This window comes from Archocentrus centrarchus, chromosome 22 (assembly GCF_007364275.1).
Source record: "Archocentrus centrarchus isolate MPI-CPG fArcCen1 chromosome 22, fArcCen1, whole genome shotgun sequence".
Lineage (NCBI taxonomy): Eukaryota > Metazoa > Chordata > Actinopteri > Cichliformes > Cichlidae > Archocentrus > Archocentrus centrarchus.
Window position 1 is genome coordinate 14,572,373 of NC_044367.1, and position 17,531 is coordinate 14,589,903.

At 42.7% G+C, this 17,531-nt stretch overlaps 1 protein-coding gene across 3 annotated transcripts in view; it reads right to left on the minus strand.

The window, feature by feature from the left end:
* Positions 1-1,420: 1,420 nt before the first annotated feature.
* The window catches only part of msrab (methionine sulfoxide reductase Ab), a 38,230-nt gene continuing 22,119 nt past the window's right edge, over positions 1,421-17,531 (minus strand). The window contains exons 5-7 of one of the 3 annotated variants that reach the window (XM_030719618.1): positions 15,013-15,119; positions 2,111-2,289; positions 1,421-1,485 (exon numbers count right to left, since the gene is read on the minus strand). In XM_030719618.1, coding sequence (XP_030575478.1) covers positions 2,116-2,289; positions 15,013-15,119 — 281 coding nt within the window. In that variant the 3' untranslated portion in view covers positions 1,421-1,485; positions 2,111-2,115. Of the gene's footprint in view, positions 2,290-15,012; positions 15,120-17,531 lie in introns of all 3 variants that reach the window. The other 2 variants (XM_030719617.1, XR_004019070.1) reach the window with 2 other exon arrangements.

Here is a 17,531-nt window from a genome sequence, read left to right on the forward strand (position 1 = left end):
CCTCTCTTGGAGTATAGGCCAGTGAGAGGCAAAGCAGCACGCTGGAGCGGTAAGCTCTTTGTGGCCAGCTGTGGGGCCATTAAAGGCCCATCTGCAGACAATAGGCTCTGTCTGAAGGGCGCACACAGCCTGGTTCCTGTCCTGTTCTGCCTCACTGTGTTTGTCTGTGGATACATACATGAGAGTACCAAGCATTTCCATGCCCCATTTTAATCTATTACAAAGGAATACGGAGCTAGTTCTAAATGACACTGCCTACGTTAAACCTGGTAACTTTCCACTGAAAATTTCTCCCTACATATTATCAACCCATAACCTGAGTTAGTGATAATGGCTTCTCTGTTTTGTGGGAGAATCATGCCACGGTTCACTGAGGCATCTCTTGTTTCAGTCAGACATCATCACAGATGGCGGAAAAACCTGATGTCACCGCGCGATTAAAGCTTTAATGCCATCATCTCGTCAAAACCGAGGAAATGAAGATCGCTTCATTAAAAGGTTATCTCCTCTCACACACTTGAGAAGCAAAGCAGAGTGCAAAAATACACACAGGCACTGGAAAACAGCAAGCTGGCCCAACCACACACCACTCAGCGCGGTTCGATCAAGCAAGCCACAGCTTCACATGCCCTGATACACACGCAAGAACACACACACACACACACACACACACGGCTGCTGCATGCAGACACATGCAAAAATATCTGTCCCAATACTAAAATAGGCCCACAGAGGTTGCACCTGCACCTGTGCCCTGGTCCACACCTACACACAGGTGTCAGGATGTGACACATACACACAGACAGAGAAAGATAGCAGAGAGGGAGGGGGAAGAACAAGAGCGGGGTGAATCACACTACTGCGGTCGACCAAAAAGCTTTTTCTAGATATCATCTCTGTATTTTGGAGTATAACCAAATGTGTGATTTTTATTTTTAAATAGACTTTCAGGTTGATGCATTTAATTATAAAAAAAATTCTGCACAGAAGGCAGATTGGGAAATTCAATTCTTTTAAGTATGTCATATTGTGTATAATAAGTCTTTGATTCCTAAGTGTGGGTTACGAAGCATAGAGTGAAAGTTTAAGGAAACCGTGCATCATATTGAATACATGAGCATTCAAGTGTGTCATTCTGTGATTCAGTATGAATGGCCTTTGAATGTGCATCTGTTCATCACAGTGAGTCACCCATTTGTCCCCCCCCGGTGGTACGTCCCTTCTCAAATGGGGCAGAAAAGGGGACAAATAGTTTATGCACTGGCTTTTCTTTATTTATATATATATATATATATATATATATATATATATATATATATATATATATATATATATATATATATATATATATATATATAAATTAAGACACACTGACACATATAGACACAAACACCTGCACGCTATATAATATAAGGCTGGTGGAGAAACATTTTTATTTCCAGTGTGATACATTAAGAAAATAAAAACCAGTGTTCAGATTTGTTACTTGCAGCAGAAAGAAAAGAAAATAGAAAACACATTAAAATCATATTGATTTCTCTGCCTGATAAGAAATATGTGAAATTAAGCTCTGTCAGTGCTCTGGCAGCGATGGAGGTGAAACAGATGTCAGATTAGAAAACCATTTAGTTTACCAAGTGTACCAAGACAATGTTTGTACACGCTTCCTTTATAATATCATGCTATATTATATATTATACACAATGTATGGATTTTTTTTTTTTTTTTTGAGAAATCTCGCCACCCCATGGAAGGTGATAGTCACTGCAGTCAAAAAGAGCATTGCACCACATTTTCAGTGTTTTAAATGAATTTTTATGCAGTTTAAAAAAAAATGATTGCTGTTCAAGTATTGTTTTCAGGTTGTTTTTGTTTGTTTGTTTTTTTTTAGAAAATTTCTATGAAACTTTTTATACATATGTTTTATATGTGTACATATTCTGCATAGCTGGCAGGCAGCCAGGACTTCCTGAAGCTTAGAACAGATCTGAGGCTTAAAGACAGATGCATTGTAGATACAGTCCATTTTAAAAGACGTGGACTGCAAACAATGACATTAGTTCCCATAAACATACCCTGTCAACTGATCCTTTTCTTTCTCTAAACACACCTGCCTCACAGCTCATCCTTCCCAGCTCCAATGGGACAGGAGATCCCGGTGCCTTTGATGCCACAATACCCATTGGGTACCTTCTTCAGGTACTGCTGATGATAGTCCTCAGCATAGTAAAACTGCTGCCCCTCCAGAATCTCAGTTGTTATGGGACCATATCCTTTTTTGTCCAGCTCCTAGGGACACAAATATTGGTTTGTTAGTTAGTCTTGATGCATAATTACAGATTTCCTTGCTCAACAGCAGTATTCCTAGTGCACAGCATCTTCATGGGTCTGTATTCTCCAAGTTGCTTTCATTACCACAGTCATGACATACATTCAGTGCTACTTTCCCCAACTGCCATAACTTCCTCAAATGAACACACCTCTTAAAGGTTTTTTTTTTAAATTCTATAGTGTATTACATGTGAACTTCCAATACATCTCACTGATACAGTAAAGAGTTTCTGCTCCTCAACTAGAAAGCAGGGTGTGAGTGACAGAAGAAAGGAACATCTTCTGTTTTGTAGTGCAGCATGCCTCTGTGGCTCTCTCTGTGGGACAAAGCATCAAAGAGTATCCGCTCTCTTTGAGGACTCTTTAAGACATTTTCACACTTAGCCTTTTCTAAACACCTCGAGAGAAGGCTTCAAACCCACTACAACAGCAGACTCGTTCACATAGACACTCATAACGCCTTGAAACACCTCTGACAGATGTATCAAAGGTTTACCTGCTGCGCTGAGTGGTTTTCTCTATCTAATAATACAAGCACTCAGGCCTCTCTAGATCACTGCTCCTGAGAGCTGACAAACAACAAGTCTGAGCTGCAGTGGGACTGTCTGTGGGCAACAAGTAGCTTGTGTGTACAACCGATTGCTACACCTCAGAGCAGTTTGCACAACTGAGGAGCTTTTCTTTGTGGGGGCGTCGCATGGGTTCAAAAAGTACAACAAAACGAGAGCTGAACGTACTCAACAAGGATCAACATGTTCTTACGGTCTGTATATAACCTGTTTGTCTGCATGACACAGTCATTAAAGATGAATGTGAGAAAGGTAGATCTGGATTTATCACTTTAAGGGTGCAGCAATGAATTTTTTATATAAACAAGGGTTTCGATTACGAGGAGTGTAGAAGGTCCTGCTTGTACTAATGCACCCACAAAGATCTATTACCAAACTTTACAATCCTTCTGAGCAGGTTTTAGCTCATCATTAACTTTACTATTTTTCTGCTCTCACTATTTTCAGTGTTATTAATCTCAGCATCAGTAGACCACAAACTAAGAGACTGGCTGGTAAACAGGGTTAGGGGTAATTAAACCACAGTCTGTTTGTTGAAAATAGATTAGTTACGCTTAAGGTGTAATTCTTATCTACTCTCTGGCTACTATATTAGGTACACCTTGCTAGTACCAGGCTGGATGCCCTTTTGTCTTAGTTCTTCATGGCATAGATTCAACAAGGTGCTGGAAACATTCCTCAGAGATTTTAGTCCACATTGACATGCTAGCATCACACAGCTGCTGCAGATTTGTTGGCTGGACATCCCAAAGGTGCTCTACTGGAGTGATATCTGGTGACTGTGGAGATGTTCATGTTTAAGAAACCAGTTTGCGATGATTTTAGCTTTGTGACATGGCATGTTAACCTACTCAAAGCAGCCATCACTGTGGTCCTAAAGGGATGGGCATGGTCAGTAACAATACTCAGGTAGGCTGTGGCTTTTAAATGATGCTCAATTGGACCTAAAGTGTGCCAAGAAAATAACCCCCACACCATTACACCACCATCACCAGCTTGAACTGTGATACAAGGCAGTGTGGATTTGTGCTTTCATATCATTTATGCAAAATTCAGACCCTACTGAATGTCACAGCAGAAAACGAAACTCATCAGATCAGGCAAGATTTTGGTGAGTCTGTGCAAATTTTAGTCCCAGTTTCCTGCTCTTAGCTGACAGGAGTGGCACCAGGTGTGGTCTTCTGCCACTGTAGCCCATCTGCTTCAAGATTAGATGTGTTGTCCATTCAGAGATGCTCCTCTAACATAGAGGGTTACAGAGTTGCTGCAGCCTCCCTGTCAGCTCAAAGCAGTCTGATTATCCTCCTCTGACCTCTGGTATCAACAAGGCATTTTTGCCCAGAGAACTGCAGCACATTCTCTTTTTCAGACCATTCTCTGCAATGGACACACCTGAGCAGATAAGCTGGACACATGTCTGACTGCAAATTTTATATCCACTCTCAGTGAGCTGGTAAGTTTGGAAATTATTGTTGGAAGGGAGAAACAATAAAAGCTCACAAAGATAAACTCAGCTTTAAGCTGTTTTTCACTGCCTAAATCTGTTTAGCTGCAAGGGTTCAACAAGCATCACCTCATACCTTTTTGGTCATCTGTAACTGTTTGATGAGGGAGGGTGACAATATCCGTAAAAAATATCAACATTAATTTCTAATGGAGACTAATGTCAGTGAAAAAAAAGGTAGTGTGCAATGTTGTCCACATGGAGGCAGTGTGGTACTAACTGTGTGTGCACTGGTTTTCTGGAGGTGATGCAGTGGAGTCAGTAAATCAAAGCTCTGCACCCCACAGAGAGGCTGAGGCAGCAGCTGACCTCTAACTCCTCAGTGGCTGCCGCTACAATGTGAGGGCTCTAATCTCCCTGCAGGAAGGACCCAGTGTCCACAATCCAAACTCCAACACAATGCAGTCCTTAACACAGAGCCCAAGCCTTACAAGCACAGACACATTTACCTTTTTAAAATGCAAACTCCAAGCAGTCTGCCCAAAAAGAACCAATTTTCCTGCCTATATCCACCAGCATTGTGGTAAGCCAGCCGACACAAGCAAAGAGCTTTGCACATCATGGCCTAATTAATCAGTCATCACCACCAAACCACAGTAGCAGAGAACCCTCCAGGGCAGAGGATGCTCCATGTGAAGGGAGCACCATGTCCAAGGAAAGGTCTGCTGTTCCGATCATACATAAACCTCCACCCTGACACCCCCACACCACTCCCTCGCTCTCCATCCAGCCTTGTACAGCAGTCACAACACGGCGGCCATTTTAGATCTATAAATCAAAATGCATGGCGTCATGCCACTGTGTATAACCTTATGTGGCTTTGCTTTCTCTCTCTCTCGCACTGCAGCAGCAGCAGCAGCAGCAAAGGCATGGAAGGAAGAATATGGAGGGTAGGAATGGATGTTAAGATATGGGTGAGAAAATTCCAGGGAGAAAAAGTTGATGGCATTCAAATGATGGTTTAAAGAGAGAGAGAGAAATAAGTGTATTTGTATGTGCATCTAAACATCTGTAAATATGTATATGAGTGTGAGAGGACTGATATAAGAGGTGCGTGTGTTATTATTCTATTATTTGTGGAGTCATAAATCTTTTCACAAAACCCCATCATGGGTACCTGCTCCTTATTTACATAAGAAGATAGTCCCCCAAAAAGCAAACAATTTTAGGGTTAATATATGTTATTTTGGCTAAGATTATAGCTGTGGCTGGTCATGGGTTATGGTTAACGCTGGATTAAATCTAAAGCTAATGAATGCAAGTCAATGCAATGTCCTCTTAAGTGACAAAAACATGTTGGCGTGTGTGTCCAGGGCTGAGCTCACTCAGCCCAGTCAGCCCTTCCTTTCTTCACGCCTGTCGGAAAGACTCCCATGTCAAAGACATGGCTGAATGGGTACATCTATCTCTCTCTCTCTCCCTCTCCTCCTCTCTGACTCTCTCTGCATCTCCCTCCATTGCCGATTCTCTCGCTCTTTCTCCCATGTGAGCACAGAGGACTGCTTCGTGCTACCAAGTCCTCCCTGTTCGCCAGCCAAGCGAGAGAGCCCCTCGCACCATCGCCATCACCAGAGAGGCGGCCCCGGGACACAAATAGGACGTGACACCCCGAGAGAGGGTTGAGGTGGAGGAGGAAAAAAGAAGAGGAGGAAAATGTACTCTCAGTGCTCCTCTCTTCCTTACCCCACTGTCTTGTCTCTCTGTGTCGTCTTCCCTCGGAAGGCCTACGGCTGCAGAGTGGTGGGGAAGAGACAGGCACTGACATTGAGTTTGTGACACTCAGTGACTCATGGTGAAGACATTTGAAAGAGGGATATGACCTCAATTTGGTGATTTATGTAATCATCCCTTAGTCCACTATACTTTTACTGGTATGTGACTATTGCTATTTGCTTCACTCTATTTTTTTTTTTTTTTGAGCTCTCACCGCAGTCATGATCTCTAATTCAACTGGGCTTTATTGGCATTATCATAATTAAGTACAGTGTTGCCAGAAATTTTTCCACATTTAAAACGTAAATATGATAATTTAACCATGGAGGAAAAAGTATTGAGACCTTTACTTAAGCAAAATTGTAGCCCCGAAGAAGAGACTCTTCATATGGGTTAATTATTCATTGCGCTTTGCCCGTCTGTGTTGATGACTTACTGCGTAAGCAGACTTTAAAGCTGTGCAATTAGGCAAGTTTCAACCTTTTTTTTTTTTTGTTTTTTTTTACAAAGTGCTGGGTAGTATATTCTATAATATATAATGTTTTGTCACATTTGGCTGCAAATATACCAAATGTAACAATTAACTTGCCTTCAAGTAGGAGGTCCTCACTAAAATGCAAAGGAGTAGAAATGTAAAGAAGTATAAAATGTAAATACTCAAAAACACAAAATAAGATTCCTACCCACTCTCCATCTCTTTCGCTCAGATCTAAAACCAACGCAGCATTGACTGCAGCTGCAAACCTGAACTCTGGAGCACAAAAAGCTCTTCAACATCTTAAAAATGTAAATACACTTTGAGTACTACAGACAGCAAACCTGCTCCGTTGTGAAACGCCGGCAACAGACAGACTGTGGCTCTGCCTGAAAATACATGAAAAAGCATGACACGATATTCATCCTCCAGTCCACGGCACCATGCTTGCCCTCGATGACCTCAGGGAGAGAGGCAGAGTGGGAGTGGATGGAAGGATGGCCAAGGGAAATACAAAAAAAAAAAAAAAAAAAAAAAAAAGACAGAGAGAGCAACGAGCAACTTGGTGATGCTGAAGAAAGGGAGTGAAGGAGGAGAAGAGAACAGGAGATTGAATGAAAACTGATCATTATGTGGTTATACACAATAATAGAGAGACAGAAGATAGAGGAAAAATTTCTATTTTAATTGCTAATGTGAGGTTTTATGAAATGCATTGTGTGTAAAACTACCAAGCACATCGCTGCATCTGTATGTGACTGCCTGTGAATTCTTTTATTTTTTTTACCGCCCTGCTCTGTTCATCTTTCTTTCTCTCTGTCAGCACGGGTCAGGCATCCATTTTAGCTGGTCTTCTTAAGCAAGGGCTCCTACATTTTGTGAGCAAAAAAGCCAACACTCCTACATTTTGAGAGGGAGAGAGGATGCACGCGCTTTAGTCTCAGAGCGAGGTGGTGCACGCTCCTACATTTTTTTTTTTTCCCAGGGCAGACAACAAGTAGCTCAGTATCAGAAGACCCAAAATGCAGAAGATCAGCTCGACGTTCTTGTGAAAAGCGATCGCCTTTTAACATCGCAGCTGCGAGGCGATCGGCAACATCTCACTCGCAGACGGCGACTAAAAAAGTTGCCTGCGAACAATATTCCACTAAAGATTTTCCATTGTTCTAATCATCTAAGCCGATAATCCAGTTTTAATATTGATCAGTTCAGTGCGCGTCTAATTTAAAAAAAAAAAAAAGAACATTTTAACGTGGAGCACAGACAGACTTGAAAGCTGGGGAATCACTGGAAGGGTAAATCTCACTTTCTGAAGACTTTCCAAAATACAAAACATGCGCTTGTGTAACAAGAAGCCTGATTCTGAAACCTGCTGATGTTGTGCCCTGTTTTAACAACCCTCAGGCTTCTCCTCAAGACTTCTGGCCTCAAATGATCTCTTTTTTTTTTTTTTTTTGCCATCATCCGAACCCCGGTGCACCGCCCCTGCACCCCCTTTCAAGCTCATTAAGTTAGGATGCTTTATCAGAGGGCACACTCACCCCTCCAAGGCCCTACACACACACTGGCTTGATAAAACCTATTGTTCATACATGCACACACACACACACACACATACACGTGCATATATATAGAACCCCCCGTTCATCCATTTTTCTCTCCCTTAACCCATCTCTAAGCCACCCCACCCCCGACTCTCCTAATCAACTCTTCCCATCCCTTCTCTCTCACCCTCCACTCACCCCCCCATACCCCTCACCCAGCTCAAGGGAGACACATTTTAGCAGAGAGGGAGGGATAGAAAGAAAAAGAGACGGGGGAAAAAGAGGGATGGGGGAGACAGAGGGAGAGAAAGTGATGCACTCCTCCTCTCTGCTCTGCTGCCACAGCGGCTTGGCTACAGAAGCCTTTGATGTTCTGCAAATTTCAAATTTCATTATAGAGAACCCCCTTCTCCTCTCCCCTCACTCTCCCCCCTCCCTCTCTGCTCTCGCGCTTAAACAAGCTTTTCTGCCTCACTCTCCCACCCCTCCATGCAACCCCCTCTCAATGCTGAAGTTAAGAAACTGAAAGCCCTGCAGAAGAGACTCTTCGTATGGGTTAATTATTCATTGGGCTTTGCCTGTACGTGCCAAATGTATGTCTGTGTGCGTCTGTACGTACATGTGAGTGTGGGTGAGTCATGTGCTGGCAGTAGGGTGGAATAGGGATTTTGTGATGCCTTATCTCTGGTTGTCTTAGATCGCCTCCACCCACTCTCTCTTGTCACTCTTCTTGAACATGCATTCACTTCTCCTGATGCTCTCCCAGACAGCATTGGGCTTTCAGGATAAAACACACACTCACATACACCCTCACAAGCACACACACAGAGATCCACACGGCAAGCTCTTCCTCCGTAGAGATGCCGTGTTCAAGCCAGACGTTCTTGAGACTCAGCATCAATGCGGCGAGGCAACCATTTCAGGGCAGGAAGCTGCCATTTTGGTTCAGAGTGTGTCAGCTGCTTTGGGAAGATATGTATCCCAGTGGTCCCAGTGGCCCTCAGATGGTACTGGGGTGCCACTGAAGTGGCTGACAGATTGGTGGTGTCAGCAGCGTTGCAGGGAAGAGAGTCGAGGAGAATGAGTGAAAAGTAAGAGTCTGAATACTGTTTCTCCTCTGGATGTTTGCAAATGTGAATGTTTTTAAGCATCTTCTGTGAACTGGATTAATGCTCTCAGCCCTTCTCAGGCATGAAGGTGACAAGATAATGCCTACTGTAACAGCCTTTTTTGTGCTGTGATACGAAACCAGTGACCCCCCCCCCCCCCCCGGGCTTGTGTATGGTTCATTTTGAGGCATTTTGGGATTTTCAGTCTTGTTTACAGCCCCCACACATTATGTTTCAGAATCAGCTAAACTATTAACAAACAGATTTGCTTTCAGGAGCAAAAAAAAAAAAAAAAGTTTTCAGTTTAGTTCAGCTTTTTTTTTGTATTTTGCTCAACTGTCATGCATTTATAAATATTGAAATGAACAATTTCAGGTTATTTTAATAAAAAAAATGTATCTTGTCTTAAAACATGTTAGGTTCATAATAGAAATTGGGTCCTATATCATTTATTAATATTACAATAACTTGTAATATTAATCCAGTGTCCAACAATCAAACAATGCAACTGCAAAAATTAAGGGTGAAATTATCTAATATTCTTTGAATAATTACAATGTGCAGAAATGCTGTAATCTCGAGATACCTGAGAAATCTGACCCTGATCTGCTGACTTTTTACATGAGGATCATATAAAAGGACTGAGAGCTTCAGGATGGCTGATTTATTTCACAAGTGGAGCGGCAATAAATAAATAATTAAATTTCCCCGCTCAGAGTTGGCCATTTTGAGGTGAACTCTTGCAATAAAACAGCAAGAAATGGCATGTGTAAAGTTTAAAATATATCGACAGGACACATGACTAAATAGATAAATTGATGAAGTAGCAAGTTATGATTTAAAAATTTTATTTTGTGTTGATTAATGATATAGAAACACAATCGCTGGATAATAATGCAAAGATTTAACACGGCAGTAGTCCTCGCTAAGAAAAAATATGTTTTTTAATAAAAATTAACCGTGAACTTTCAGGGAAAAAAGTTTTATGTGTGCCTGCTTCACCTGATCTAAGGTCTTAGGCTACAGTCACACTAGGGAAAACTGGTTAGAGGCCGCTGCACGACCAAAGTTATTACAACCACGTGCAGTCAATTTGCGATCTCCTTGCCTTTGAAATGGTCACTTCAAAGATGTTGACCAGATCTGAGACCACTCACAGTCAGCTGCAGTCTTCAAACTGACTTTGGTGCGTCAAAACGGCAGTAAAACGGGGATAAAACTGCAATTAGACAGAGTGAGACTGCTGTCAGTTTTTGAAGGAAGTGGGTCGAGTTGGCGCTTGCATGCAATCTATTTGCAGTAGTACAGAGATTAACTGTGATGAATCTCAAATCTATCGCTGTGTTTTGTGGTCTACACCGGACGTGCAAAGCTGTACTGGACCCAGAGGCGGACTCTGATTTGCGCAGAATCCGCAAATCAGGCTTGACTCTTTATAAACAGACTGGGTCTGTTTATAATTTCTACCACAAATTTGGAGCTCAAAAAATGGAGGTGTGAATAATGTATTAACAAAATAATACAGTGTAAGTGCAGGTTTTACATACATTTCTCTCTGAAAACAGCATGGCAGTTCAGATAAGTGAGAGGACGTTGAAGAAGAATCAATATGTTTATGAAACGAAGGTGAACTCTTGATGTAGAAATAGCTGGGCAGTGTGTGGACCTGAGAACTGAGACTCAGGGGGAGCACAGAGAGTTTCTATTCCTCCATATAATCCTGGAATATACGTGTAACAGCTGACATGTCCGATGTGTAGAAAAACACAAAACATTATTTACTGTCAGATCCCGAGCCCTCCGTGTGTTAATGAAGATACTGTTGCTGTGCCACGTGCATACATGCACTCATCGGTCTGGGTTTTTCTGCAGTGTGTGAAACTGAGCTGGAGATGCATTTTGCATTGTGCATTTTGACTTCTTCCTTCAGCTGCTCCCTTTACAGGTCGCTACAGCGGATCATCTGCCTCCATCAAACCCTGTCCCTAGCATCTTCTTCTGTCACAACAGCCTTCTGCATATCCTCCTTCACTACATCCATGAACCTCCTCTGAGGTCTTCCTCTTTTCCTCCTGCCTGGCAGCTCCAAATTCAAAAATCCTTTACCCAATATATCCACTCTCCCTCCTCTGCACATGTCAAAACCACCTCAGCCTCACCTCGCTAACTTTGTCTCCAAACCGGTCAACCTGAGCTGTCCCTCTGATGTATTTCTGACCTGGTCCATTCTGGTCACTCCCAATAAAAACCTTAGTATCTTCAACTCTAGTGCCACTGTCTCCAAACCATACATCACAAAAGGTCACATTACCAACCTGTAAACCATCCCTTTCACTCTTGCTGCTATCCTTCTGTCACTAAATCACCCGACACTCGTCTCCACCCGCTCCACCCCGCCTGCACTCTCCTCTTCACCTCTCTTGCGTATTGACCCCAGGTATTTAAACTCATCTACCTCTGCTCCTTGCAGCTTTACTGTTATACCCGTCTCCTTCTCATTCACACAAACGTATTCTGTCTCGTTTGTACCAACTTTCATTCCTCTTTTCTCCAGAGCATACCTCCACCCCACCAGGCTCTGTTCCACCTGCTCCCTACTCTCATTGCAGATCATCCTTCTCTCTCGCTGGCTCCGTACAAGCTTTTCCCCTCTCCTCTTCCTCTTCCTTTGTCTTCAGTAGCGCAGTTTCTACCGGCACCTTGTTGGCCAACAGCACTGGAGGAGGTTGTTCCGATACGGTATTCTTGATGATCTACATGTTTGATTTGGGAAAGATTTTACAGTGGATGCCCTTCCTAATACAACCATCCCCATTTACAGGGCTTGGGATGGGCACTAGGAGTACACTGCTTGTGCCCCCCCTTGTGGCTGGGTTCTGTTCCATTTTAACATTATTTCATATTACAAAATATGAAGTGTCAAATAATTTAATTTAATTCCTGCACGTTAAACTGTTTGTACTGTTGCATTTCACTGCAAGTGTCTGAAGATGAAAGCATTAGACTGAGAATACTGCCCATATGAATTAAACTAACCCTAACCCTAACATACTGTAACAGTCATTCATTAAACTGACACTCTAGCACAGTCCCATTAATAGCTGCAGACTATTTTGACAGACGTGTGTAATAATGCTCATCAAGGGAAGTAAACGAAAGAAACATCTATGCTGCTCTGTGTGTGTGCGTACTGCTGAGAAAATACATGCAGAGATGTTTTCACTGAGTACCGATCTCTGTTTAGAAATGTGACTAAAAGCCTGAAACACTGGAACCCACTCTGCTCACTGTAAAAAGTAAAACAAGATGTATCATTGCATGCGTCTTCCATACAAGGACACTCTTCCCTCCATTCCTCCAACACTCCATTAAGTCCAGTGCAGTTCTGCTCTGTCTCGATAAAATCTCAGTATTATTGTCAAGCAGGAATATATGGGGCTCAGCTCTAAGCACTCAGAGTGAGGACTTAGTAAAGAGCGACAGGACAGAGCCAAAGTTTTGGCACTGCGCTCACAGCTTTGAGCCATCCAGCCGTGCCAATTACACACTCTGATAACGTCTCCCCCTCGCATTCCAAATAAATAAACACTCCTAGAGGCAATTATCACACACATATTGGACGCAAAATAAGACATGCTTTACTGTGTTAAAAGCATAATTTATGGTAAATTGCCTGCCACAAACCTTAGTAACTCAGGTTTGTGTTTCATTATTTGATGGAGTAGACCCTGACTGATTACAGCGTGTTGGCAATCAGTCTGCCTTTATAAATTAGATGGCAATTAATTGCAGACCTTCCCCAATCTGTTTGAGAGTGACTGCAGTCAGTCCGAGTCTGACAGGGACAGGCTGCCTCCCACCAGGAGACCTGTGCAATTGTACTGCATCTAAAAGTGGGTCGCAGGTTGAGCGTGCTGCACCCTCAACCTCTGGGCGACCATTGGTCATTGCAAATAATGTCAGTCCAAGACAGCAAAAAAAATTCAATGCAATCACCAGACGGCCACAAGTTTTTCCTGGTCGCCTGTAGGTTTTCATCTTATTTTTACTCTAGTGGGACTGACACCTCAGAGTGAACTGGAAGGAGTCTGAAGAGCTACCAAACAGACCATGGATGAGATCCATTCATCTATTAATTTTCTTCCATTTATCCGGGGATTCGTCGTGGGTAAAGCAGCCTAAGAAGAGAAGTCCAGACCTCCCTCTCCCCAGCCACCTCCTTCAGCAAATTTTTTTGGAGGGGCAAGGTGTTCCCAGGCCAGCTGAGAGAAATAATCTCTCCAGCGTGTCCTGGGTCTGCCCCGGGGCCTCCTCCCGGTAGGACATGCCCGGAACACGTCACCCAGACCCATGCCCATGCCCAAACCACCTCAACTGGCTCCTTTTGATGTGGAGGAGCAGCAGCTCTACTTTGAGTCCCTCCCAAATGGCTGCACTCCTCACCCTATCTGTAAGGGAGAGGCCAGCCACCCTTTGGAGGAAGCTCACTTCTGCCGCTTGTTTTTGCAATCTCATTCTTTTGGTCACTACCCAAAGCTCGTGACCATAGGTGAGGGTAGGGACATAGATTGACTAGTAAATCGACAGCTTCGCTTTCACACTCAGCTCCCTCTTTAAGACAACAGACCGGTGCAGCGTCCGTATCACTGCAGATGCAGCCCCAATCCATCTGTCAATCTCCCGGTCCGTTCTCCCATCACTCGTGAACAAGACCCCAAGATACTTAAAACTCCTCCACCTGAGCCGGATTGGGTTCAGATTGAGATTGTTTGGTTAAATGCCATTTCCAAATTCAAAGATGAACTTTTAAACTCAAAACATACACCTGTACTGTGATTTCTTCCTGTTTCTTACAATGCAGCCGGCATGTATAACATCTGTGCATTTCTCTTCCTGTTACTTTGTTGACTGTTAAAGGCTTCATCTGTTTGCCCCATGCTCATTAGCTTCTTTTTTAGATACTTTAAGGGTGTATGTGCTTGTGTGTGCGGGTGTGATGAGGTCATGGTCAATTGACAGCCAAAGGGCAGGGTCATCGTCAGTTGATAGCCTGTCAGTGATGACCCTCTGATCTGACTGCCTCTCTTGTACTTTTCATGCTCTTCCTCCCCCACCTTCTTGGTCCCAGCTGCCACTCCTCTCTCACCTCTGACACAAGCCCAAGGCCAAGGTTGGGAGGTTGTTGCCACAGCAACATAGCAGGCCCGCGGCCCGTGGCTGCTGACCCCAGGAGCCCCAAGTAGCCCTAACGATCATAATTTACTCCCCTCTGCCCCCTGCCAGCTCATCCATGAATACCATTTAGAGGAGAGAAGAGAGTGATGCCGGGATCAACGGATGGATCAGCGGACTGACGGGCAGAACAATAAAAAGAACAAAAGAAGGACCCGTGTGCTACTGAAAAAGAGAGCTTTAGAAATCAGTTAGGCTGGCCTTTTGACCCCCTTCCTCTCTTTCAGTTTGAGAAAGAGGGTTTAGATGCATATCATCTAAAAAGAGCTGGTTTTGCTTCACTAAATGGCATAAGAGGTCACTACTCCAGATGCTGATTTTTAATTACGATTCAGGAAAGCTAGGAAACTAGGAAAGCTCCAAACTACAGCTACATTTTAGACTTTCTTCATGTTTTTAACACTTTTCATGAGTCGCTCTGTTGTTACTGCTTTACTTCATTCCTGGTTTGGTTACATGTGATCCCATACTTGAGTAAATATAATAATAAAACCTTGTGATGTGTGTGTGTGTGTGTGGGGGGGGGGTGTCATACCTGCTGGAAGGCCACTTTACTCTTCAATGCAATCTCCTGATGAGTGGGGTTGGAAGTGTAAATGGCTGAACGATACTGAGTACCGCAGTCTTGGTGCTGCCTCATACCTGCATGCAACATACATACGCACACACACACACACACACACACACACACACACAAAGGAAAAATGAGATACCCCACAAAAATGCATGAAGCACCACTATCAGCACAAACACAATATCATTTGCATGTAAAAGGCTTTCATAATTATGTCATCATCCTGCGTCTTAAATTTATGAAGCCAAATGAATTCAAAGATCACAGCAGATTTGGGTTTTCATTAGGGAGGCCTGAATTGTGTAGGTGTATGGGCAAATGAAGGTGGGTGCATTTTCCTCTTCTTTGTCATCTACACGGCAGTGTCAAGAATTTTCATCAGCTTTACGTCAGAGTGTTTGGAGGATGCCCAGGTCTACTGTACCTTGATTAGGAGGCCAAACAGCTGCCATCATTTCTATGCTTTTCAGATGCTAAACTCCTGAGCAGCTCTGGCATCCATGGACATGTCCCACATTTGTTTCCTTTCTTTACTGTACTGTGTCATTCTTGTCTTCATCTATCTTTCTAAATCCTTGTCTTTTCCAATCTTTGGTGTTTTGTTAGGGGCTTGAGTCACTGGTATGTGTGTTCTTGTGTGTGTGTATCTGTATAGATATCCCTTTCAGCCTGCTGACAATGACGGTGGATTAGTTCCACTGGACAACATGTTTATCCCTTCTTACAACCACTGTCATTTCACTTAGTCCAATTTTGGCCACTGGTCAGTGATTGCCAAGCAAAACAAAGGGTTAAAAATAATTCTTACATATTAACGGTAGCATCAGTGGAGAAGCTTATCATGTTTATGTCACAGTATTCAGTATTGTATTTGTCATGTAACAGTTTCTGCATTTGTGTCTCTTTCCCCTTCTCTCTCGTTGAAACAAATCATTTTCTTAACTGATTATTAAATTGTCTGCCCAGAGCACCAAAACAAGCTTTAAACACAGCAGTGACATATCACCTTATGAAACTGATGTGAACACGTTGCCAAACATTGGTCTATTTATACATCTGACAAGAAGCAATGATGGCATTTGGAGCTGCGCTTGTGTTTTGAGCCTGTGTTGAGCTCGGAGCTGGGCCCAGTACTCTGAAAGCAAGTTCCGCATACCCAAGATATCCTTCCATTATCTGGCTTCAGCTGCAATCAGACTAAGCGGTCACACTCGATAAGTCAGCGGAGGGTTTCCCAATCTAGCCAGAGTGTGTTCACATGAAAGGTGTGGCACCGGCAGCACCTGACCAATAACAAACACGGAAAGGTCTACTGGCAGAAGAGCAACTGATCTTACAAAGAAAAATAAAACTGATGTGAAGAGGTTAAACCCATATAATACAGACTGAAAGCAACACAGCTGCTGCAGACAAATCTATCTATGATTTCGTGTGAGAGGAAAAGTGCTGTACTGTAGTTTAGTATTAAAAGCGCTGTATGAATGTTTGAGCACTTTCAGCGCTTTTGTCAGTAAGACTGGAAAAGACCTACTACATTAATAAAGTCTTGCCTATTTGAAGCCAGGAAAGAAAGCCAGCAAAAATACCGACTGTGAGATAACAGACTTATTAATATCACAGTTTTGTAATGGAAGACACGGGAACGTCTGGTGGATTGCAGCTGTTATTGTATTAAATTACTGTTTAGATGTGTAGAAGACACTTTTAGGCTTATTTTTTCTCATTTGGACGTTGGCTTCATCAAATTTGATGTAAGATCCGCAAGTACCTCCTCTTTTAATTTCATATATTAATGCTTATAGAATAATAAAACTGTTGTAAAATTGTTTACAGCCAACAGAAAAAAAAAATCAAGGAATAAAATGCAAATGGCAATTATTTATATAGCACTTTTCATTATACAGAAACTCAATATGGTTAATACAGAAGATAAAAACATTAAAAAGTGCTGACTGAAACCACTCTTGTTACAGGTGTTCTCTGGAGCCATTGTTAATGTAAAAATAAGCCTTATGAGTTTAAATAATCTGCTTTGTCTTCTGTGGTCTTCCAGGTGTTTTTTTGCTTTGCTGAGCTGGCCAGTGCAGTCTTTTTTAAGAGTGTGTCAGATTTTTCATTTGGCCTCTCCTAAAGATTTCCTATCTCTCTGATAGGTTTTTCCTTTTGATATTTGAGCCTAATGATGGCCTTCTTCACTCACATCAACGTTTCTTTGGACCTCATGCCGACAGCGCCAGTGAACAGCTCCAAAATGTTAATTCAACAGTTTGAATCAACTCCCCATCTTTTATCTGCTTACCTTTTATTGTGGAATAAGGAGGGGACGGGCCTCACCTGGCCACGAAACTGCTTGTCAATCTATTGCCCAATGACTTTTTAGCCTGTAATGTGGGACTATGAATAAACATGGAAAAACTACAAAAAAAAAAGTAATTGTCCAAATATTTATGGTTCTAAATGTAAGGTTTGCTGCACGTGTA